This window comes from Arachis hypogaea, chromosome 13 (assembly GCF_003086295.3).
Source record: "Arachis hypogaea cultivar Tifrunner chromosome 13, arahy.Tifrunner.gnm2.J5K5, whole genome shotgun sequence".
Lineage (NCBI taxonomy): Eukaryota > Viridiplantae > Streptophyta > Magnoliopsida > Fabales > Fabaceae > Arachis > Arachis hypogaea.
Window position 1 is genome coordinate 129,973,148 of NC_092048.1, and position 25,280 is coordinate 129,998,427.

The window sequence follows — 25,280 nt, forward strand, 5'->3', positions numbered from 1 at the left end:
AAAAAGGCAAAATTGTGGATATACGTACATCTGTTGCAAAGAGCCCAAACACATAGAACTGGTTGTAAGATTGTTGAATGTTCCTTAATGCATTAACATACCTAAACCAACATGTAGAAACAACAACGAATAAAACAAAGTGGTCCGAAACCATAAAATAAGGGAGTAGCCAAACATTTTGTGACTCTTTATTTAATTAATCTATGCATGCAGTTATTACAATATGCTCCATTTTATTCTTTGCAGATACGACTGCTATCAAAGGAGGTAGTAAAAATTGAAGAAGATGCTTACCGGAATCCAGACTCCATTATTGATTAATTACTTCGACGATGGCTGTGGACTGTGGTTGAAGGGAGGGAGAAGCCAAGGAAGTTTTCAGAAGAACAATAGTTGACTAAAGAAACGTAACTTTTTTTCTTTTCAGTTGTTTTACTTTGTGACTATGTTAGTTGAGAATTTATTAATCCGTTTAATGTAAAATTAATCCAAACGTCAAATCAGTGGTAGAGAGGTACTTAATATTAGCCAACTCTATGTTATCCGAAATTTTGGAGACCGTAAAAATAAACTTTAATTCATTGATTATCAAAATGTTTTGGAAATGTGTCGTTTATAAATGTGCAACGATTTTTTTTAGGTTTATGTAGTTTAATAATTCTCATTGAAGAATCTAAATATAAACAATAATAGTTATCAAATAGATAGACACATGCATTTTAAAAAAGAAAAAAAGATACACAGTAATCAGATTATTTAAACAAATGAATTTAATTTTAAAAATTTTAAAACGTTTGTTTCGAGTTTCTAGCGGTTTTAATTTAATCTAGCATTAATTTCGATGGTAACAATTGTTGAAAAATTTAATTTTCAAAGGAAATAGTAGTAGTTACGTATAAACCGACTTATTAAATTAATTATTTTACTTAAATCCTAAAATGTGTTCCAGCAACTTTGCATAAATTAATGCGGTTAATAGCAATCAATTAATAATTTCATCTTCCTAGGATTTCTTTTTTTTTTTAAGTTAAATTAAATTTTATTTGGTATTTCGTTGAAAACGAACTTCGAAGGAGAGGGATTTACGGGGAGTTATTGGGATAGAACAGAATATTTGTTGGAGATTATCGAAAACCACAAGGTTTAAGTAGCTAAATAACTCACTAAATTTTTTTGTAAAAACGCCGCGTTTTTAACCCCTCGTTTTTTACTTTATATTTTCTTTTGATTCACAAGCGTGTAACATAAGTATCCTTCAGTAATCAGTATTCACCTTCCATCTTCCTTCAAAAAACACTCCTCATAGCAACCCCAACATAACACAGAAGTTGCTGCTGAAGGCATCGACTCCGACAACTTCGTCTCGGAGAATATGTCAAACAAGGTGAAACTCTATCCTAACTCTTCTCCTGATAGTGATCGGTTGTTAATCATCATCTGCATGTAGTGTCAATGTACTAAAAATGCAATCGTAGTCAAATAAAATTAAGACGTGGTTAAGCATTTTTTAAATGATTGGGGGACTGATGTGGGTTTCTGATTTGTTCGTCTGAAAAGGATTTTATGCATTTAGGTTTGATTAAGATTGTTCTGTTAAAGATTCAATAGATCACGACCCTAAACCTTACAACAAAATATAGTTGCACTGTGTGTGGAAAAATTGAACCACTTAGTTTCCAATTCCAAAAACATGCATGTGTGTTGATTTTAAATCAGAAGCTTCGACTGTATGGGTTTTTTTAAATGAACTCTGACCTTGTTCCTTTTTGAACTTGGCAACTGTGTGACACTTGCCATAGACGACGACTTCGAAGGACAAGGGTAAGAGAGTCCAAGAGATTGATAACGGTGCGACACAGAGCTACAAGATGAGGTTTCTGAAGCCAGTAATAAGGCCTTCAATGTTCAAACTGGTAATTAACATCCGTTTCCTTAACACCTCTTAATTTTAGAGTTTTTTCAATGCTATCGATGTTTTGACAGAACTTCACCAATTTGTAACAGTCACTACCTATAACTCCCGATGAGCTACCAAACCGTACCCCCTACCTGGACCTGGTTGTGCCTGACAGAAGGAATAACCCCTGTCGGTGCTTCTGGACGCAACTCCAAAGTGGCAAAATTGCATTGACTCGAGGCTGGGAGGAGTTCTATCAGATGTACAAAATCAATCTGGACTCCATGCTATATTTCACACACAAAGGAAACTCCACTTTCCAAGTAAGGATTTTTTATTTTGGTGGCATTGAGAACTCGTACCAACTCCGTGATCCTGAAGAACCACCATATGTAAGGACTGGTAATTATGAAGTTGCAAAGTGTATCAACATCCCTCCTTCAGCCAGTGCTAGAGCGGTTGCCGCAAAGGTCAAAAGCAAGTGGCCTTTCTTTGTGATGGACCTAACTGCTCGCATGATGTCGTCGCGATTATTGGTAAGCGTTAAGTTGTTAAGACATTTTGGTTGAAATATTGTTTTACTAAAGTAAGCATTAAAGTAGATAATACTAACTGAAATTTCTTGTGTTATAATCAGCCGAACGTCCCTCATCTCAGTCACTTCACTGGTCAGAGGCACCCTCTCATCCTCACACATGGCCACATACAGGTCGAAGCTACATATACAAGGTACAGTGGAAAGAGGGATGGTAGCTTCGGCGTTATTTCTGGAGGATGGGAGAACTTTGCTTCATTGTGCAACTTCAAGCCAGGTGGAGTGGGTGTCTTCGAGGTGATATCAAAGGAGCCAGTGACGATCATCCAGGTTCGATGCAGATAGGATGCATAAGGATGAGTGACTGAAGGCGCTTAGTCCCTGTGTTTGACCTCTTTGTCATAATATATCATGCTAAGACTTTTCCAGTAGTGGGTTTACAGAGTATTATATGTTTCTTGTTTGTTGAACACTTATAATGACTTTTTTTTTTGCTGTTACTAAATTGAAAACAACTTTTGGTGTTAACTAAAACAGCATCGCGTTCGCAAATATTTTATGTTTGTGCTCATTTTCTTTTTTACTTTACCATTCTAACTTGATTGCACAAAAATTAGTTTCTCATTAAAAATGGCAAAGTTGCCTTTTTTTTTTAAAAAATAGTAGCCAGAATAAATTGAAACTTTGTTGGCCTTTTACGAAAAATTATTAAAAAAATGTGGCCCAATAGGTGAGGAAGACAACAACTCCTCAAATTGTTGTAGGTAAAATTCTCTTTATATGCTGGGTTTAAAATTGACACTTTAAAGGGGGGATTTTTTAAAAAAATTGGTTTGGTTTGACCTTAAAATGTTAAAGATAAAAAAGTTTATCGAGGAAGATTAAAACACCGGTAATGTTTGAACGAAGCCGTATGTCACCAGTTTTTTTTTTTGTTTTTTTTAACTTGGTTTAATGAAAAATGTTTTTCTGTTTGATATATGAACAGAGGAGTAAAAAATTAGTTCGGCCCAATCAATGAGTAAAATAGCCCATCCGTAGTTTCTTTTAATGACTCTAGGGTGGGTAATTTATTTTGGTGGGCTTGGATCTCAGCTGGGCCAGTGGTCTTGAGTAAAGTTATGTGGTTCTAATGGGTGGTATGTGGGCTGGGTTATTGCGTTGTGTTTTTGGTCTTGGTCTTCAGCGGTGGACTTGTTTAAGGTATTTGGGCCAATGGGTGGTGTGGGCTTATTCACTTTGCAGTGGGGGTCATGTGGTTTCATTTGGTAGTTCCAGAGCATAGATAAGAAGAGGTGGATCTGGAAGAGACGAACGAGAACCACAAATTGCCGATCCTAATGAGATAAGACTTTATCCACATCCATGAACACCCTATCCAACACCAAGCGATGGTTCTATAAATGGGCAGATTGTCTTCAACCCCATCAACGCTCGTTCGGTTGAGGTTTTCCCTAATTCCACAAATCGTCACAATTAGCAGTAGTATCGTGGATGCCCTATATCGTCTCACAAGGATGGGTAGTTTCTTGCTAAATCAAAGTGGCTCTATCGTCGATACGACGGTAAGTTCTTCTCGGTTTATGGAATAATTTGTCAAGTCATTATATTGGGTTGAGTATTTGGACATGATTTTGTTGGAACATGGATGTTAATGTATATAGTTGATTTGATGAATGACTTATTGAGTGTTTCATACCTGATGTGTCTGTCTGGGATTTCAGATTTTGTTCGGGAAGCAGTGTTCATTCCAAGTGTTGCTGGGTGGACTTTTGTGATCCAACATGCACGTTGGTCGATGAATTTGACAGCCATGGGGTTGCCGTCGCCATTCGGTTGCCGGAAACTGCAGTCACAGGTGTCGCCGGAAGCAGTCGTATTGAAGGAATCCACTGAATACCTGAACCCAAAGCAGCCAACAAATCTGACCATGAAGGTAAGACAATGGCGTGATGGTTGTAATGTGAATAAAATTTTCAGAGTTAATTGGTTAATCTATGTTAACACCATATTGTCGGAGGTACCAGCGGGTGACGGAAAAAAGGTTTGACTGAGAAAAAAATATAGATGCTCGTGTCTGGTTGAATGAAAGTTGGTATGGAGTTGTTGGTTTCTTAGCGCTAAGGCATGGGTATTTTGTTGTTTTTTTTTTGCACTGGTAAATCCATGGTGAATTCCTTGTGACCCTACTGAGTGAACCGATGATTGAATTTTCGAGGTTGATCCGTTTCCGTCACGAGCACCGGGATGTGGGAAATGATTTTCCGTATCACTCCCTGCTGGTCGTTATGAAAACATTTCAAACTTGACTAGTCATTCTCTGCATCAGTCAAAGTGGATCACAATTAATTCGTATACGGATTCAGCATCGTACTTGAAAACCACAAAATAGCCATGCTTTAGTCTTAAGAAATCAGGAGGTGCATACCTACCTTCATTTAACCAAACACTATCATCTACCTTCCTCCGTCTGACTTTTATCCCGTCATCGGTTGGTAGCTCCGACAAAATTGGATTTGATACTCCCTTCCCCTTAGCCGAACAAGGAACGTCTTCTGCTGTCGGCTTGACACACTAAATTAGAGTCTTACAACATGTCGTTGGCTACAGACCTCGATAATACTGCCTTGGCTACAGACCTCCACAAGCTTAAGGGTAAGTAGCAGTTTCGTGGATCCTTTTTTTTCAGGTTTATTCAATTAATTGATTTTTTTGGTTCATCTATTGTGTATAGTTGTCGTGATGAGTTTTCTTAATATCAGGTCATAATAGTCAACAACGTTACGGATGTTGGATGACTACATTTTGGAAACATTCAAACTCTCAATCCCAGGAAGCAAAACCATGCCTATCAACGTAAAGTCATGCCGTAGTGAAGTAGCTGATAACATAGAAAGATTAGCTATTGTACAACTTAAAGGAAATGTCCGCAGTGTTTCAAACATTTATTGTTCATAGTGTTAAATTCATGTCAGTATGTAAGACTCTAACATCATCAAAATGTTATTGAACCATTGAATCGAAACTATGATATGAGCCTTTAGAAATGTGTTGGTTTGTTTACGAATCTTCTGGTTCATATATCTATACATATTTTCAAACTACTTTCATACACAGTGTGCCATTTCCCTTTGAATAAAATTTTCAATGCATACAGGAAATCTATAATAACAAAGTAGACTCACAACCTCAACGTTACAAAAAGAGATTTAAAACCATGTATGAACCATTCAACCTTGGATAATACAACCCATTCAATCTAATAATTTGGTTGCTAAATCAAACGCACTAAGAAAGGAAACAAATCAATTAACACAGCTCTATTTTTTCAACTGTATTGCATAACCACAATGGTAGGAAGTCCTTACCCCAAATGCAACCACAATAAACAGCACAACTAAACTACAGCAATGTAAGCAAAATACATGCATATTATTCAACATTGTTGTCATCATAATGGAATAAGTGCGGAAAAAAATCAGTTTACACAACTCTGTTTGATCAACTGAAATGCATAATCACAATGGTAGAAAGTCGTTACCCAAAAGTCAACCACAATTTACTGCAACGAGAATACAGCAATGTAAGCAAATCACATACATATAATCGAACATAAATACCACGATAATGGACATATGCAGAGTTAACGTAAATAAATACAACTTAAAAATCCTCTACACCAAGCACTGACAATTACATTGCGGTCAGTAAATCAGGATAGATCACGCTCTTAGAACCAATTATACTTGCATTGCACTTAATTCAGAGGACTAATTCCTTGAAATGGTCAAAGTGTCCTATGCATCGACACGAACAATGCCATGTACGATCCTTGTTTGTTGCCACAAGGCAGTGACGACGGTAACTGATCTCGGACATCCATCTGCACATGTCGTGTGTCACATTTATTATCAATGACATCATTATTGCATTCATAGTTCGTGAATGAATGTCTCTTGTCCTGCTGTGACTCCTTCACCTGCTGATAACATCATAATCCCCAATCAGAAACTATAATAATGCAAACAACCATAATGTTTACGCATGGAGGAGTTTTACGCATAACACCTGTGTTAACGAGTCGAGATTTTTATTGAAAACACCATTCGTGGACGCGATGTCAATGGATTCGCTGCTTTCATGGAGGCTCCGCTGTTTTATAATTATGTTTTTTTTTGACAAGAAGAAGTTGACCTTCATTAGTTTACCCAGTTCATGACACGGAAATTAGATGTTTATATTCAAAAAAATTACCTCCACAAAGGTGTTATCTTTACCCTTCCAGTTCCTCATACCCGTCGCCGTAAACTTCCTTGTTCCTCCCTTTTTAAAAGGCTGCCCAAACAGAGGAACATTCACATAGTTTAATGGTTTTTAAAGGGACACACACCGAACAAGATTTTCACAGCAGGAGTCTATTTCGAATAAACAAATCGTACCTTAGTATTAGGTCCTGAGTGGTGTTCGGACTTAATTGAGAACGACCTCGAAGAATTAGCAAACCTTTCTGGACTAAAACCTGAGTCCTTGGCTGATGCATTGCCGTATGATTGATCGCGAGGGTTACCTTCCACACTATGCTGCATCAGATCTGGACAGCGCTTGTAGTAATGACCGTACTTGTGGCAATTAGAGCATGCTCTCTTCTTCCTCCAAGAAGACCTCTTGGAAGGGGCTCCTTTGCTTTTGACAACAAAGGGATCGTTGATGCCTTCCACGTTAACATTAGGAGTTGACTTGCCCTGTTTGCGTGACTGCAGGCGGATAACTAAATTGACAAGTTCAGACTGGACTTCATCAAAGTCTGCAAGATCCTTGCAAGCAATATCACACAGCTTGTTGCAATTCGATGCCAATGCTCCAACTCGAAACTTTAAGACCCTTTCGATGTCATCATTCACAGGCATTTCTGTGCTAATAAATTCGTTCTTTGCATTCTTTGTCCACCTCTTGTATATCAACGAATCTGGAAACTCAAGTATGTTTTCGAACTTCATGGCACAGAAGATATGACTACAGGGAATACCACGTGATTCAAACAGCTTGCACGAGCACGAGAACAGATTCTTACCTCTATCGACTTCCACCCGTCGATCTTTGCCCGGGTCTCCGAGAGCAGTCACACTGAACTCTACCTTGTCCAAGGTTGTGCTTAGTACCGTTATATTCAAAGCCCCTGCCCTCTGAATCTCATTACGAATTTCCTTGAAAATGTTTCGCGTGAAATAACATGATGCAGATCTTTTATATACCTCCAACGAGGTAATCATCACTGGCTCTGAGCACTGAGACTTAAAGTCAGCTATTAACTCGTTGTTTCTATACTCCTTTAAGGCCCTATCCAGGTTATGCATGAAGTCAATGAGGGTGTTCTTGCGATTAACATAGAATCTGATGAGAGAATTTATACCTTCACACTGTGATGTCGTCCTTATGTAACCGAAAAACTTATCCCGGAGGAAACAATGGGACCACATCTCACGAGTTTCGTACGTCTTTTCCATCCAGGTACTGCCAACAAGGTTGTGCTTATCCAAAATGGCTGCCCATCTCCGATCGAAGTCTCTCTGGTCGTTGTTGTCGTATATAAAACCCTTAAAATCGCGCAGGAAATTAGGATTCTTTATGTTTTCACATGCATTTCTCTGCAGATGCCAGCCACATAACCGATGGGTCGCATCAGGCAGAACATTCCTTATTGCATCTCGCATGGCAAGGTCTCCGTCAGTTATTACCGCTTTTGGACTTTTCCCACCCATCGCTTCAACAAAGGTTTTCAACAACCACTTATACGTCTCTGTGGTTTCGTCGGATAGTAGGCCGGAGCCGAAGATAACAGTCTGCCCGTGATGATTGCATCCAGAGAAAATGACCAAAGGCTTGTTGTATTTATTCTTCTTGTAGGTAGAATCAAAGGCAACAATATCTCCAAAGCAGTGATAGTCGATAATTGACTGCCCATCTGCCCAAAAAATATGCTCCAGCCTTTCGTCACTAGTGAACGTATACTTTCCAAAGAACAGCGGATCGTTGTTTGACTTGCCAATCAAATAGTTTATTGCCGCATTGGCATCCCCGTTTTTAACTTTTGCCCGACGATAGCGATTGATGTGGTTGTACAAATCTTTCCGTGTGAAGCCAGCATGACGATATCCACCCTTCTGGAATGCAATATACCCCATAATATGGCAGCTCTTGACACCAAAATTATGAAGATTTTTCACTTGGACTCTATCAGTCACAGTGAGACGACGATTAGCCGGTACCAGATGCGCAAATTGGGGTGGCGTCAGATCGTGGTTGTGAGATTCCACAAAACATGATACCTTCCATCCACGACAGCCGTAGTCAAGCTTTACCCTAAGCCGAGCTGGACACTTGGTTCGCGTTAGTGACCTTGCCTCCCTTGATCTATCATCCAGATCGAGATACCTCATATTTCTCCAGCCCTCTTTATTGCAAACAAGTTGCCTGCTAATGATTCTACCTTGATTATCCCTAACCACGTCGTCCTTCCTCATTACAAATCCATGCCAACAAGAATAAGCGTTATAAAATTGGCAAGCCTCATCCTCCGTCCTAAACTCCAGGTTCCAAATATCCTCTACCATTAAATCCGCTATTCTTTTTACACCACAAACTTCTTCACTCTTGCTAGTGGAATCCAGTGAATCCACATCGTCGTCATCAGCATCATCTTCTGCATTCGGTTGATAATCGAAATCATCACCCAAATCATTATCAGAATCATTTTTAACATCATCCTCCTTTATGGACATAATTTAACCCCTGCCATAATTTTACCCAAAAATGTCAATAAACAGAGCCAATGGCAGCAACGAAGGAAAGCTAAACTAAGCTGCATGTAAAATTAAATGAACCAAATCCAATTAAACTAACCCAATTGTTTTGGACCCCAGTATTAGGTTTTAATTTCAATTCCCCAAACCTAGCCACAGCATAGAACTGGACAATGTTGCTTTATTTCCATAATCCAGAATAGCAACCCAACACCGTAAACAGAGAACCGTTGAAAAGGCATAGACTATCATCAAAATTAAACTAATCTGGATTAACAAAAAAACTTAATCGGGCATACCTTGATGAGAACCAGAGGTTGAGTTTCAACGGATAAAAAATGCACTGTCAGAGTCGGAGAGAGGTGACCTTTACCTAATCCGACGCACCTAATTCGAAGGCAGCCGAAAAATGAATGTTGGTAAACCAGCTTCCAGCAGCCACAGCTTCGGATCTAGCATAAGTTCTGCTACAAAATTCTCTACCGGAGCCACATTAGTAAAGAACGTTCGCCCTCTCCTGAGTTGACGTCGACGCCAATCCGACGAAATCAGAGTACCAGTTCCGGAACCTGTTACTCGAAGGAGATCATTCTTGCTAAATGGACACTAAAAATCAAACAGGGTTGGGTAGTGGGTTCTAGGATAACAAATTCCAGGGTTGGGTAGTAGGTATAGAACGAAGGCGAAAAAACCAGTGGGCAGTGGGTTCTATGCGTTTTCCAGGAAGTGAAACATGAATTAAAGGCTTGTGAGACATGCATGTTGAATTTAAGAAAGTGATGGAGGGTATTTTATAAAATGAAAAACAAGTTAGAGATTATAAATTATAATTATAAATGTTCTCCAATACACTATATAGTATATGTATACAATAATTAATGTAGTATTTGTTATAGTATATGTTCATTAAAGGCTTTTGCTATTATCAATAAATGCAATTAGTGAAAGGTTGAAAATTTTTTTGATCAACGGCTGAGATGAAGACACATGTGCAAGGGTAACTTACCCACAAAATTGCCATGGGTTTAGAAGAAATCACCTTTTTTTTAACGTCATTTTTCTAAAAATATCATAGCAAATCCCTCTCTTCCTCCCTCTCCCACAAAAAAAAAATGGTTGTTTAAGATTGTTATAAGTAAATTTTCAATATTTATGATGCACTACTACGAACTAAAAATTAATGCATTTTTCATAATACTAAGACAAGACAAGACGTGACGGTGCATGGCCCATTAAAATGAATTTTTTTTTATGTCATTTTTCTAAAAATATTATAGCAGATCCCTCCCTCTCTCCCCCCACAAAAAAAAAAAAAAGTTTACGGTTTCCTCTAATCTCAATTATCATTCCAGAACTATATACTGTGTCCATATATAATTAGTTAATCATCAACGCAAATTTTAGCGTGACTCAAAGTATCATATATAAATATATGAAAAACAAAATCATTTTTAACCTAGTGCATGGCCGTGTTTTTAGAGCAAGACTATGGTACACCGGGGGGAATAAGGTGTACCACACACCAGTATGATCGTGACCAAAATTGGGAATCCATCTTTGTACACAAGTTAATTAAATAAGGCATATTATAAAATCTATCCATTTATCCCCAAATTAAAAACAGTCCAGTTGAAACATTGTACCTACTGAAATAATAAATTTAATTAAATGATAGTATAAAAACAAACAATGATTCAACATTAAGGTTCATAAATAAATATACATTTAAAACTACATTTAAATTAAGGCAAAATCTCCAATGTAAAATATTTTTTTTTTCTACACTTATACTATATTTTTTAGAAATGGACACTTATACTATATTTTGTGTCTAACCAAGTGAGGCTGCAGTCTCTTGACTAATTAATAGGACAGTTTGCAGTAATTTATTTCTTTGTATTAATTCAGATTGATTTTTGAATAAAAGTGTTAAGTGGATGGGTTAATTTTTTTTGTAACAAGCCAATAAAATTTGGTGAACCATATTTGAATTTGGGCTAAGTTCTTGCTTTTCATCTATGTAATTAATTAATTATTATAGTTAGTTGTTTATAACTTTACTAATTGTTTGTGATCAACGAAAGAAGAAAATACCAATAGTTACTTTTGGTTATTTCAGTGAAAGACAAAATAAAATAAAATAAAATAAAATATTAAAAAATCTGATTTTAAAAAATAATCATGATGTGATTTTATTTTTTAATAAAACTTTTTTTATTGTACTTTTTTCTTATATTTTAAGCATTATATATGTTATAAGAGTATATATTCATTTTGTTCCTCAAAGAATTTCAAACCAGACATCTTAGCCCCTAACTAAAATTAATTATTCGATTGGTTTCTAATAATTAATTTCGTCAGTCACTTAGGTCCTTGGCTCTGTTAACTCTAACGGAAGACAAAATGGTCCCTGAAAACTCTAACATGGGACAAAATGATCCCTGACAACTCTAACAAGGGACAAAATGATCCCTGACACCTTTATTCGAAAACGACACTGTTCTTCCCCAATTTTTATCATATATCGCATAACCCTAACATTCATACTCTTCTTCTTCACCTTCACAGTCTTCTTTTCCATCTTTTCCTTCCGCCTCTTTAACTCCAAGATTAAGCCATGGTGTAATTGTCACATGTGTTGCACCTATCTCAACATGTCATGGACCACACACTTCCTAAATCTTTGTGACTGGTACATCCACCTCCTCTGCACTTCATCCACCAAAAGCATCTACTTACACGTCTTTGATAACATCACCTCCAACCCCGACAACGTTCACGACATCCTCAAGACCAAGTTCCACAACTACTCCAAGGGCACGCCTTTCTCCACTCTCCGGCAAGCAATATAGATTGTTGGACATTAGGACATCATGAGAAGATTCTCCTTCGACATCATATGCAAATTCTCATTTGAAATAGACACCGAGTGCTTCATTCCTTCTTTTTCGAAGTCTTAACAAATGACTTGTTGTTTGGATTCATGGGATCCATCGAAGACGACAACTAGTTGAGAAACATAGGCATTAGTTTCCTGAGTATGAATTGGTTGAGAACAAGTTGAGAATTTTTTTTCTTTTTTTTAGATAATTACATCTCCACCCAATTCCAAACAAAGTGGGCATAGTTCCAAAAAACAGTAACAAAAACAGAGCAATAACTACAACGAAAACATAAAAACTAGCATAAAACAGCAAACATGGAGCAAAAGAATATAATGATTTTGGCTCCTTCAAAGACACTTCAAGATGAACCCGATCAGTTATACAACAACATCAAATCATGATCATTCTCCTTCCAACTTTTACTTTGCAGAATTATTAGTCTTTTTCATAGATCAATAAATCATGCATCAAAGATCAACTTCATATGTCTTCTTATTCGCCTTAGACTTGATATTTGCACTCATAAGTACATCAATTACTCCTATATTGTCGATCTTGACACCATCAATTTGTGCATTCTACAACTTCCTCCTTTAACTTCTCTAATACCAACACTCCATTATTAAAGACAATGTTATTTCTACATCTCCATGTGCACCATATTACAAAAAAAAAAAAAAACACCATCCACACTTCTTTCATATCTTTTCTTATTTTTTTATCCATCCACACCTCAAAGCATTCTTTGGTGGTTCCTGGCCAAACCCAAATCACACTCCAATCCACCAAGATTGATCCCCACAACTTCCATACACGATCACATGAAAAAATAAGTGATGTACCGTCTCCAATCTATCCTTACATGAGACACAAAAGGATTCTGCTTCTGGTATAATCTTAAACTTACGTAATCTATCTCTAGTATTCAATCTTTCTAAAATTACAAACCACATCAGCAACTCAACTCGTGGAGGATTTTTTTCTTGTGAACATTAAATTTATAGAGTGTGCATTGTATAGTTTAAAGTTACAGTGTTAGACTGTTAGTGTTATGCGAGATATGATAGAAATTGGAAGAGAACAGTATCATTTTCGAACAGAGGAGATCAGGGACCATTTTGTCCCCTGTTAGAGTTATCAGTGACTATTTTGTCCTCCGTTAGAATTAACGGAGTAAAGGACCTAAGTGACTGACGGAGTTAATTGTTAGGGACCAATCGAGTAATTAATTTTAGTTGGGGACTAAAATGTCCAGTTTGAAATTCTTTGAGGACCAAAATGGATGTATACTCATGTTATAATTATTTAGATTTTTAAAAATTATTTTAGAAAATAATTATTTAAAAAAAAATAAAATCATGTAATAAAAAATATTCATCTAAAACTAGAATAAAATATTTTAAGATTTGGTTTTCATGTAAAACAACTATACATACAAATTTGGTGTGTAAGCATAATAATTATAATAGTTAAAAATATAATGAAGTAAACTGTAAAAGTATGTGTTGGATTTTTTCTCTCCTTTGTGAGATCCAAGTCCAACATTTTGAGAGTGTCTCTTTGCACCCATTGTGCCACAACCCTAATCAGATTTTGGGGTCAATTTGAGAGAAAGAGAGTAGCCACCAAAAGAGAGAGAAGAGGGAAAAACAGAATTCTCATTTTTTTGTAAAGCAGCAAATTTCAAATGATAGTTCCGTATTCGTTCACCGTTGGATTGGCTTGAAATTTGAACTGCGTGTTCCTCTCATCTTTTTCTTCATTCTGGTCGGTGAAGATGTTGATTAGAGGTTTGTAGTAGGAGAAATTGGCTTCGCAAGAGAGGAATTAGGTTTCCCATTTTTACACAGTGCAACAATCTTTGAACGAAAGTTTCTCATACTTTCACCGTTGGATTGATGTGAAATTTTAACTGTAGATTTTTCACATCTTTTTCTTCATTCTGGACGGTGAAGATTTTAATTGGAGGTCTACAAAGGAAGAAATTGGCTTCGACAGAAGCTCTGTTTTTTGGGTATATTTTATCTTCTTGCTTCTCATTTGTAAGCTTTGGTGATTTGATGTTTTGGCTGGTTATATGCACGTTTTTGTGCTTTTTTTGAGACTCTCTTGTACCTCATTTGATTATAGTGGAGCTATTTCATTGGTCTGGACGACCCGTGGTTTTTACCTCTCATATTGACGGGGTTTTCCACGTTAAAATCTATGTGTGTTCTTGTTATTGCTTTACTTGCTATATCTGCTTGTTATAGTTGCTGCTATATTATGGTGTGAGTGCTTCCATATTATTCTTGGATTGGACATTTGTGTCATTTCTGCTGCTAGGCTCTTTCATACTGGTATTAGAGCTTGTTGGTATTTTTCTGGGCTTGTGATTTTATGAACAATGGAAGCTAATAATAATACTAGTAGGATGATTACTCTTAATGGTCCTAATTATGATTTGTAGAAGTCAAAGATGGAAGATTTGCTTTATGTCAAGAACCAGTTTTTGGTACAGAGAAGCCTACTGATAAATCTGATGATGATTGAACTTTGTTGCATAGACAAGTCTGTGGATATATTAAGCAGTGGGTTGACGATAATGTGTTGAACCATATTATTGGAGAGACACATGCTCGGACCCTTTGGATTAAGCTTGAACAGTTGTATGCTCAAAAAACTGGGAATAACAAGATGTTTTTGATGAAGCAGTTGTTGGCTTCGAAGTATACAGATGGGACATCAATGACAGATCACTTGAATAATTTCCAAGAAATTATGAATCAGTTATCTTCCATGGGTATCAAATTTGATGAAGAGGTTCAAGGATTGTTACTTCTTGGTTCCTTACCAGACTCATGGGAAATTCTCAGAATGTCATTGTCCAATTCTGCTCCTGATGGTGTAATCTCTATGGATCTTACCAAGAGCAATGTTTTGAATGAAGAGATGAGAAGAAAGCAAGGTTCTGAAAACCAAACCGGTAATCAAACCGTTCTAGTGATTAGTTCACTGGTTTATTGGTCTAACCGGTTTAATCATGGTTCAACCGAAATAACTATTTTATAATAAAATAATAAATAAAATATAAATAAACACACCAAGATTAACAAAAATAAACGATATTTAACTAAGATTAACAAAATTTTCAAACATAATTTTAACAAGATAAATTAACAGAGTTTTCAAATCAATTTTAACAAGTTCAGCACAATGATTAATAGCAAAAAAAAGGCTAGCACTATCAACTCTTCAATTGCTCAATAACCCCCTTTCCTTCCCAACACCTTCAAAGTAATCTCTAGTTCATCCCACAATAAGTTATATCAATTAGAAATTATCAAACCACATTCATTTCGTATGCAAAAACAGTTTTAACATGGAAAGCTTCATTGCAAGAATGCAAGTTGGTGTGCAGGTCCTCGAACAGCAAATCAATACAAACATTCAAAAAAAAGAAAGATAACACAGCAACAACACAACAAAGAATCAAAGGAACATTTAAAACACAGCAGCAACACAACACCTATAGGAACATTTAAAACAAAGCAACAAAGAAAGAAATATCTAAGAATCAGCATTGCTGAGAATAATAACTTGAACCTGTATGCTTAAAGAATCAAAGACTAAGCTTCACTGGAAAAGTGAAGAACACCCAAAGGAAGGAAACTTCAATCACAGCTTAAACCAAAGTTCACAATCCCTTTAAATTGAAGCAGCAAGCAACTTGGTAACTAAAGCAAGGTTAACAAGATTAAGCAGTGAACTAAATCAGTCTAATTTTAACAAAGATTAACTGAACTAAATTAACTAATTATTCAATGATTCCATCCAAAACAAGAAAATAGTATAATACAGCACAGGAGCAGAGCTAATCAATGATTTAAATTTCAATCTGAATAACACTAACAGAATCCAAAAAAAAAAATCAATGTTCTAGCAGAATCTCAAAAAAATCATTGAATCAATGTTCTGAGCAAAGATAAAAAATCAGAATGAAAATTTTAAAAAAAATGAAGCCATTGCCTTCGTGAGCTCGAGGAAGACGCACCAATTGTTGAATGAGGAAGAAGCGTGGAGCCGCAGACGACCAGACGAAGACACGATGGTGTCTGAGCGCAACGGCGGCGTTGAGTGAGACCCTTGCGGCAGTGGGGGAGTAACCTAGGGTTTGTATTTTGGGGGTGGGGGCGCTGTATACTTGTATCTGAATGAGGAGAAGGAGGAGAAGTGGGGAACCTGCGCGACAGAGGCTTCCACATTCGCACGGTGGCTGCGCGATGGAAGATTGCGATGGCTGCGGCACGATGGAGGGGAAGTGAGGGAGCATGCGGTGGCTGTTCGAAGTTCCGACGGCGGCGGTAGCTGGCGGTGGCTAAACGGACGACCAGGAGCTCGAAGAGAGGAGCCCTGGACTGAGTGTGAGAGAGGCACTGAGGAGGCAGATGCGCGTTCTGGATCTGGACGATGGAGTTTGGGTAGGGTTAGTCAGTGTGCAGCACAATGAAACGACAACCTTTAGTTCCTTTTTCAAAAAACTGGCCGGGTCACAGTTCGTTTTGACCTACCGGTTCTCGTCCGATTCGACGGTTCTATTATGGTTTTTGAAATTGGCGGTTTTAACATTTGTCCGAGTCATTTTTTGTAGCGGTTCACGGTTCAACCGGTTCGACCGGCCGGTCCGAACCGGTTTTTAGAACATTGAATCACAAAGTACATCGACTACACATTCAGATGTTCTTGTTTCTGAGTCTAGGGGGAGAAACAAAAATCGAGGTCCTAAAGGTAGAGATCAAAGCAGAAGCAAGGCTCGAGAAAAGTATAAGAATATTGAGTGTCATCATTGTGGTCAAAAGGGACATGTAAAGAATTTTTATTGGCAGCTAAAGAAGGAGAAAGCCAAGGCAAGTAAAGAAAAGAGCACAAATAAAGATGATGGTAACAAGGAAGACAAGGTTAATGTAACTCATGATGATTTTCTTGTTGTTGAGGAGTTTGAATCTGTTAACGTTGTTGATAATAGCACTAGTTGGGAGATTGATAGTGGTGCTTCTATCCATATTACATCTAGGAGGGATTTGTTTACATCTTATACTCCTGGTAATTTTAATGATGTAAAAATGGCTCATCAAGGTGTTGCAAAATGTGCCGGTGTTGGACAGGTTTGCTTAAAAACCTCCAACGGTACCAAGTTGACTTTGAAGCATGTGACGCATGTTTCAGATATCCGGTTGAACTTACTTTCTGTTTGTAAGTTGTGTGATGAAGACTTGGATAGCTCATTTTCTCGTGATAGCTGGAAGCTCACCAAGGGTTCCATGGTTGTTGCTAGAGGTACTCAACACTCTACTCTTTATTTAACTCAAGCAAAGATTGTGAAAGATGTTGTTAATGCTGCTGAGTTTGTTAATTAAACTGATTTATGTCATAAGAGATTATGTCATGTGAATGAGAAAGGCATGAATATGTTATCCAAGAGGAATTTTTTATCTGGTTGCAAGGTTGCTTTGCAAAAGTGCAACCATTGCTTTGCTGGAAAACAAAATAGGGTTTCTTTCAAGAGCCATCCACCTTCAAGGAAGCCAGAGATACTTGACTTGGTGCATTCTGATGTATGTGGACCGATGAAGACAAGAACACTTTGAGGGTTTATTTATTTTGTAACCTTTATAGATGATCATTCTAGAAAATTATGGGTTTACACTTTGAAGACCAAAGATCAAGTTTTGAATGTGTTCAAGCAATTTCAAGCTTCTATTGAAAGAGAAACTGGGAAGAAGTTGAAATGCATTCGTACTGACAATGGTGGTGAGTACTCAAGTCCATTTGATGCTTATTGTAAAGAGCATGGTATAAGACATCAGAAGACTCCTCCAAAGACTCCTCAATTGAATGGCTTGGCTGAAAGGATGAACAGAACATTGGTTGAAAGAGTTAGGTGCTTATTGTCATAGTCTGGATTGGCAAAATCCTTTTCGGGTGAAGGTTTGATAACTGTTGTTCATGTCTTGAATCGGACACCATGTGTTCCCTTGCAATTTGAAGTGCCAGAGAAGGTATGGTCAGGTAAAGATGTTTCTTATGATCATTTAGGAGTCTTTGGATGTAAAACTTTTGTTCATATTCCTAAAGATGAGAGATCTAAGCTTGATGTAAAGACTAGGCAGTGTATTTTTATTGGCTATGGCATGGATGAGTTTGGTTACAGGTTTTATGATCCTGTTAGCAAGAAGGTGATTCGGAGTAGAGATGTTGTCTTTGTTGAACTGAAGGATGTTGATAATGCAGAGAAGCCAATGGTTCAGCCTAGTGATGATTTTTCTGACTTGGATATTACTCCCTCTATGCCTATGGTAGAAGATGGTAGAGTTGAAGGTCAAAATAATGAGCATGATACAAGTGCTGGTGAAGATGGAACAATTGATCCAATGCTTGATGAAGTTGGTGATGATGATCAAGATGCACAACCAACTTTGGAAATTCCTGCAAATGCACTCAGAAGGTCTACAAGAGAGAGGAAGCCTTTGTCAAGGTATTCTCCACATGAGTTTATTTTTTTGACTGATGGGGGAGAACCTGAATGCTTTGGAGATGCTGTTGAAGATGAAAGCAAAGCTCAATAGCTTGAAGCTATGCAAGAAGAAATGAAGTCCTTGCTTAAGAATGATACCTATGAGTTGGTGAAGCTATCGAAGGGTATGCGAGTTTTGAAGAACAAATGGGTATTCAGAATCAAGAATGAAGAACACAATTCTAAGCCTCAGTATAAGGCTAGATTGGTTGTTAGAGGTTTTAGCCAGAGAAAAGGTGTTGATTATGAGGAGATATTTTCTCCTGTTGTGAGGATGTCATCCATTCGTGCTGTGCTTGGATTAGCAGCGTCTCTTGATTTGGAGATTGAGCAAATAGATGTGAAGACAGCTTTTCTTCATGGTGATTTAGATAAGGAGATCTACATGGAGCAACCGGAGGGATTTGTTGTTAAAGGAAAAGAAGATTTTGTGTGCAAGCTTAAGAAGAGTCTTTATGGGTTGAAGCAAGCTCTAAGACAGTGGTACAAGAAGTTTGAATCTGTTATGGGGGAGCATGGTTACCGTAAGAAAATTTCAGATCATTGTGTATTTGTGCAAAATTTTTCTGATAATGATTTTATCATTCTTTTGCTTTATGTGGATGATATTTTGATTGTGGGCAAGAATGCTTTGAGGATTAATGAGTTGAAGAAACAGTTGAGCAAGTTCTTTCCTATGAAGGACTTGGGTCCTGCCAAACAGATTTTGGGCATGACTATTACTCGTTATAGAGATTTTAAGAAGCTTTATTTGTCACAGGAGAAGTACATAAAGAAGGTGCTTCAAAGGTTTGGCATGAATGATACCAAATGTGTTGCTAGTTCTTTTGCTCCTCATTTTAAGTTGAGCACCAAGCAATATCCAACCACTGATGAGGAGAAACAAGCAATGGATAAAATTTCTTATGCCTCAGTTGTTGGAAGCTTGATGTATGCTATAGTGTGTACTAGACCAGACATTGCTCATGCGGTTGGTACTGTGAGTCGTTTTCTCTCTACTCCAGGTAAAGAACATTGGAATGCTGTTAAATGGATTATGAGATATCTCAAAGGTACAACTAACTTGAGTTTAAGTTTTGGTGGTGAGAAACCTTTGCTAGTTGGCTTTATTGATGCAGACATGGCAGGAGATATTGATTCTCGAAAGTCTACTTCAGGTTATTTGGTCAAGTTTGCAGGGGGAGCTATTTCATGGCAGTCAAGGCTACAGAAGTGTGTTGCACTTTCTACCACAGAGGTAGAGTTTATTGCAGCAACTGAAGCATGTAAAGAGTTGTTGTGGATGAAGAAGTTTCTTGCAGCACTTAGTTTTAAGCAAGACCGTTATGTGTTGTTGTGTGATAGCCAAAGTGCTATTCATCTTGCCAAAAATTCTACTTTTCATGCAAGATCTAAACATATTGATGTTAGGTATCATTGGATACGGGATATGTTAGATTTCAAGTTGTTAGAACTTGAGAAAGTTCACACTGATGACAATGGTGCTGATATGATGACAAAATCATTGTCAAGAGAAAAGTTTGAAACATGTTGTTTGATCGCCGGAATGGCGAGAGCTTCCACCTAGTCGAGAAGGGGGAGATTTGTTGGGTTTTTTCTCTCCTTTGTGAGGCCCAAGCCCAATATTTTGAGGGTGTCTCTTTACACCCATTGTGCCACAACCCTAATCAGATTTTGGGGTCAATTTGAGAGAAAGAGAGTAGCCACCAAAAGAGAGAGAAGAGGAAAAAACAGAATTCCCATTTTTTTTTGTAAATCAGCAAATTTCAAATGACAGTTTCTCATTTGTTTACCATTGGATCGGCTTAAAATTTGAACTGCGTGTTTCTCCCATCTTGTTCTTCATTTTGGTCGGTGGAGATGTTTATTGGAGGTTTGCAGTAGGAGAAATTGGCTTCGCAAGAGAGGAATTAGGTTTTTCATTTTTACACAGAGTAGCAATCTTTGAACGACATTTTCTCATTCTTTCACCGTTGGATCGACGTGAAATTTAAACTATCGATTTTTCACATCTTGTTCTTCATTCTGGACTGTGGAGATTTTAATTAGAGGTCTGCAGAGGGAGAAATTGGCTTCGACAGTAGCTCTATTTTTTGGGTATATTTCATCTTCTTACTTCTCATTTGTAAGCTTTGGTGATTTGATGTTTTGCCTGGTTATATGCACGTTTTTGTGCTTTGTTTGAGATTCTCTTGTACCTCATTTGATTATAGTGGAGTTATTTCATTGGTCTGGACGACCCGTAATTTTTACCTCTCCCATTGAGGGGGTTTTCCACATTAAAATCTCAGCGTGTTCTTGTTATTGCTTTACTTGCTATATCTGCTTGTTATAGTTGCTGCTATATTGTGATGTGAGTACTTCCATATTGTTTTTGGATTGGACATTTGTGTTGTTTCCGCTGCTAGGCTCTTTCAGTATGTTCATACTATTCATTTAAATTAAAATGCTTTTTTCAAATTTGTATCAAAATCGGTGTGAGCAAGCTTATGTTTCTAATAAATTAACAAGGAAAAAAGAAATTATACGTTGGTATTTAATTTGATTTTCATTGTTTTTAGAAATAATGCTTTGTTAATTTATTTATTTATTTTGTTGTCTTTGTTAAAGGACCTAAAATGGTTATTTTGGCCTAAATTCATGTATTGTCCCATTTTTAATTATTGTTGGTACAAAAAAATTATCCCACCTAATTAACACTTTCATTTAAAAGTTAACCTCAAGTAAAACAGAGAGACAAATTCCCTGCAAACTGTCTTATTAATTAGCCTAGAGATTACATCACTTTGTTAGAGATAGAGTACAATTTTACCGGCGTTGATTTGTTAAGAGTTTCACGTAAGTTTTATATGAGTAGAAAAAAATTACATTCTATATCATGGACTTTGCCTCAAATTAAATTATTAAATATTTCTTCTAAATTGAAACATAAGTTATGAAATTAAGAACAATATAAATAAATAAATATAACTAACAAATTAAAAAAAATTTATTTGAGAATATATATTAAAAATATAATTATTTATGTGTCTTTTATTACAGTACTTTTCAATCCGACAGGCTAAAGATTAATTTTTGACAAATTAGAGTTCTATTTAAAATTTTATCGTTGGTTAATAAGTTGCTGCATATATAAAGTAGGATTCATCTCACCGTTGTTTAAATAAACTAATAAATTAACCATTAAATTAACCAAAGTTAGTTTGTGTTTTTTTTTTAATTTAAACTTTTGAAAAAAAGTGGTTTAATGAAATATGACACTTAGGGTGACAATAGTTAGGATACGACAGGATTTGAACCCAACTCTAACTTTACTTATTGCAGGTTAAATTTGCTACTAAAACTCAATCCCTACTCTACTTTCAGATTGAGAACAATCCAACCCTAACTCTACCTGCGAATATCTAACCCTACTCGCGAATTTTCACAAATATGCAATATTATTATATAACTTAATGACCATGCAAATTAAAAATTGAATACAAATTAAACAACACAATTATCTCATAAACAACACAATCGTTCCATAATCAACATAACCCAAATATTTAATTCTACATAAAAGTCTTTTCTTAAATTAATAACAAATATACAATATTGTGATATAATGTTGTATCACTAAAATAGAATTGGTTTTTATATAAACAAAAGTGTTAAACTACTAATTGAGAATCTTGGACTTTTTTACGTATATACACACGGAAAATTCATTTATTCCCAAAATGCGCATGTGTGAAAATCGTTCTCAAAATGCACAGGGCCATTTTTTGCATGGCGGCCACGAAATGGGTTTAAACACCATTTCAAGCAAAGTGCCCACGAAATGGAAGCACCATGTCACTTAGAGCAGACACGAAATGGAGATTCCATTTCAGACTTGGCAGTAGCAAAATGGACAGACTAAATCAGGAACGGCAGACACGGTTTGGGGCACGGTAAAGGTGTTTCCATGCGCATTTGAGTAAAAGAGCCAAATATATGAAGTGTGTGTTTGGCAAACGGTTAGAGAAAAGGGAAGTGATTCCTCTTATCTGAATGTATTTTTTTTTTCTATTCTTTGATGTACTCTATTTTTATTTTGTATAAAAAATTTTATTTTTTATTCGACTTTTTACAATTTGTAATTATAATTATTATATAATAATAAAATAGTATTATACAAAAATGATAAAAAAATAATAAAAAAATATTAGCCATAAAGAATAGTCAATGATAAAAAAAACTTAATATGAACAAAGAAATAATAAAAATTACAAATAGTAATTTATAATTTAAAATAAATAATAACAATAGAATTATAAATAATAAAAATTTATAATATTCTCTTTCATATTTTTATCTTTTATTATATTTATTTTATTTATATGATAAATAATTTTTATATTATTTCACTTATAATTTTTTATGTATATTATTATTTTTTGTAATTTTTATTATTTCTTTGTACATATTAATTTTTTTTATCATTGACGGTTCTTTATGTCTAATATTTTTTTATTATTTTTTTTTATCATTTTTGTATAATACTATTTTGTTATTATATAATAATTACAATTACAAATTGTAAAAAGTCGAATAAAAAATAAAATTTTTTATACAAAATAAAAATAAAGTACATCAAAGAAAAAAAAAAAAGCATTCAGATAAAAAAGAATAAAAATTTCATAAAACCAACAGCATATATTAAATGAACTAAATTTTTCATCTAATTTTTTAACAGTAACCAGCTACTATGAACATGAATACAGAAGCAACAAATTTTAGCTTCATTCAGAAGTGGAATCACTTTTCTTTTCTCTAACCGTTTGCCAAATACACACTTCATATATTTGACTTTTTTACTGAAATATGCATGAGAACACCTCTGCTGTGCCCCCAAATCGTGTCTGCCGTCTCTAATTTTGTCTGTCCATTTTGTTGCTGCCACGCCTGAAATAAGATCTCTATTTCGTGCCTGCTCTAAGTGACATGGTGCTCCCATTTCGTGGGCACCTTACCTGAAATGGTGTTTAAACCCATTTCGTGGCCGCCATATATGTAAGAAATGGCCCTGAGCATTTTGAGAACGGTTTTCACATATGCGCATTTTGGGAATAAATAAATTTTCCATGCGTATATACGTAAAAAAGTCGAAGATCTTGGTTTAATGGTAAAAACTTTTTGCACTAAGTGAGAAGTCTTTCGTTCAACACCTACCTATAACATATTTTTATAATATACATATATTTAGGGTGCGGGTTAGTCGGATAGGATTGAGACTCAACCCGCTCCGCACTTAATCCTACTTGTAGTGGATTGGGTTGGCAATCCTACCCAATTAGATTGGATAGGGTGTACGCTACCACCTTTAATGATACTTAAAAAAAAGATTTCTCTAAGGAACTAATTAAAAGTGTAGTCAACTAGTTAAAAAAATAGGTCTGTCATAAAAAAAAAATTAATTTTGCATTATCCTAATTTTTCGAATTCTAAGACTAAAAATCCAAAAAATTAGTTTGAGTTCGCTTATGTTATAATTCTCCCTATAATTTTTTTTTTTCTAAAAAAACAGCAGCAGTTCTGTAGTATCAAGAAACGTGAAATAATTCACTATATTTAGTGGAACCAGAAAGTAGGTGGTGTGTGTAACACTTGGGACGATAGGAATTAAAAGCAAATCTAGCGAGACCTCAAGTCTCAACTACCTCATCCGATCCCAACTGCTTATATTTATTTCTGTCAAGTTGCAGCTACTAATACTACTATGTACATATAAAATTTTGTACCAAAAAAATATACATATAAACAATCAATAGTAAATTAAATATTTATATAAGGATAAAAATAGTCACATAATTTACAGCATAAAAAATGCACTTGAAAGCTTGGTGTCCAGATTTTTTTGGAAAGGGTAGGGGATAGATGAACTTTATTTGAAATGCTAAATTACTATCTTTAAATCTTTTAAAATCATCATAAGCAATTTAACATTTAACTATGGTAAACAAATATATATATAAAACATTCTCTTTAACATTTTATATTTACTGATAAAGTGATGCAATATAGATTATTAAAATATATTTATATATTCCTTTTGGAGAAGTAACTATTCTTATTATTGAGCACATTCAAAGCTGCCTCATCCAAAGGTTATTGAGATTGAGACGGATCAAGGAAGCGAGACCCACCATCAGGAAAATTTCCTTATATGTATAAACTATAAAGAGAAATAATACCAAAAAAATAAAAAATAAATTGTGCAATGAAGAAAGTAAATCATTTACCCCACACATTATTCTTTCTTACGATGACTCTTGATTGTTGTGTCATTTTTGTTTGAATAATTGGTGAGAAGAAAAAAGAAAACGAAGGGGCAATAATAGTGGTAGAAAAATTGCAGCGTGTCACAACAAATGTTTGGGTTCCAGTTTTCAGCGTCGCTGCGCTCCTGACCCGACAGAACTGAAGAACGCATCCTTGAATTCAATACCGTCACACGTGATCCAACTAACATAGCCAGAACTCTTAAATTATAGAGTTAGTTAACACGTGCTTTAATTAAAACAAATTGTTTCATATTAAAAAAAAAAAAAAAGTAGAGTGACAATTACATCATTAAATATTTAGA

The 25,280-nt window shown here is 35.8% G+C and overlaps 1 protein-coding gene across 1 annotated transcript; it reads right to left on the reverse strand.

Annotated features, from left to right (window-relative positions):
* Positions 1-6,219: 6,219 nt before the first annotated feature.
* Positions 6,220-9,211, reverse strand: LOC112735421 (protein FAR1-RELATED SEQUENCE 5-like). The gene is made up of 3 exons (XM_025784959.1): positions 6,872-9,211; positions 6,687-6,767; positions 6,220-6,411 (listed from the first exon to the last, which is right to left on the reverse strand). Exons 1-3 carry the CDS (start codon positions 9,209-9,211, stop codon positions 6,220-6,222), a joined length of 2,613 nt encoding a protein of 870 aa, XP_025640744.1.
* Between the last annotated feature and the right edge of the window lie 16,069 nt (positions 9,212-25,280).

Coding starts and splice junctions, on each gene's coding strand:
- LOC112735421 (XM_025784959.1), bottom strand. CDS start 9,211: ATGTCCATAAAGGAGGATGATGTTAAAAATGATTCTGATAATGATTTG. Junction 6,768..6,871: donor ACTCAGGACCTAATACTAAG/GTACGATTTGTT, acceptor CTGTTTGGGCAG/CCTTTTAAAAAGGGAGGAAC. Junction 6,412..6,686: donor AAGATAACACCTTTGTGGAG/GTAATTTTTTTG, acceptor TGTTATCAGCAG/GTGAAGGAGTCACAGCAGGA.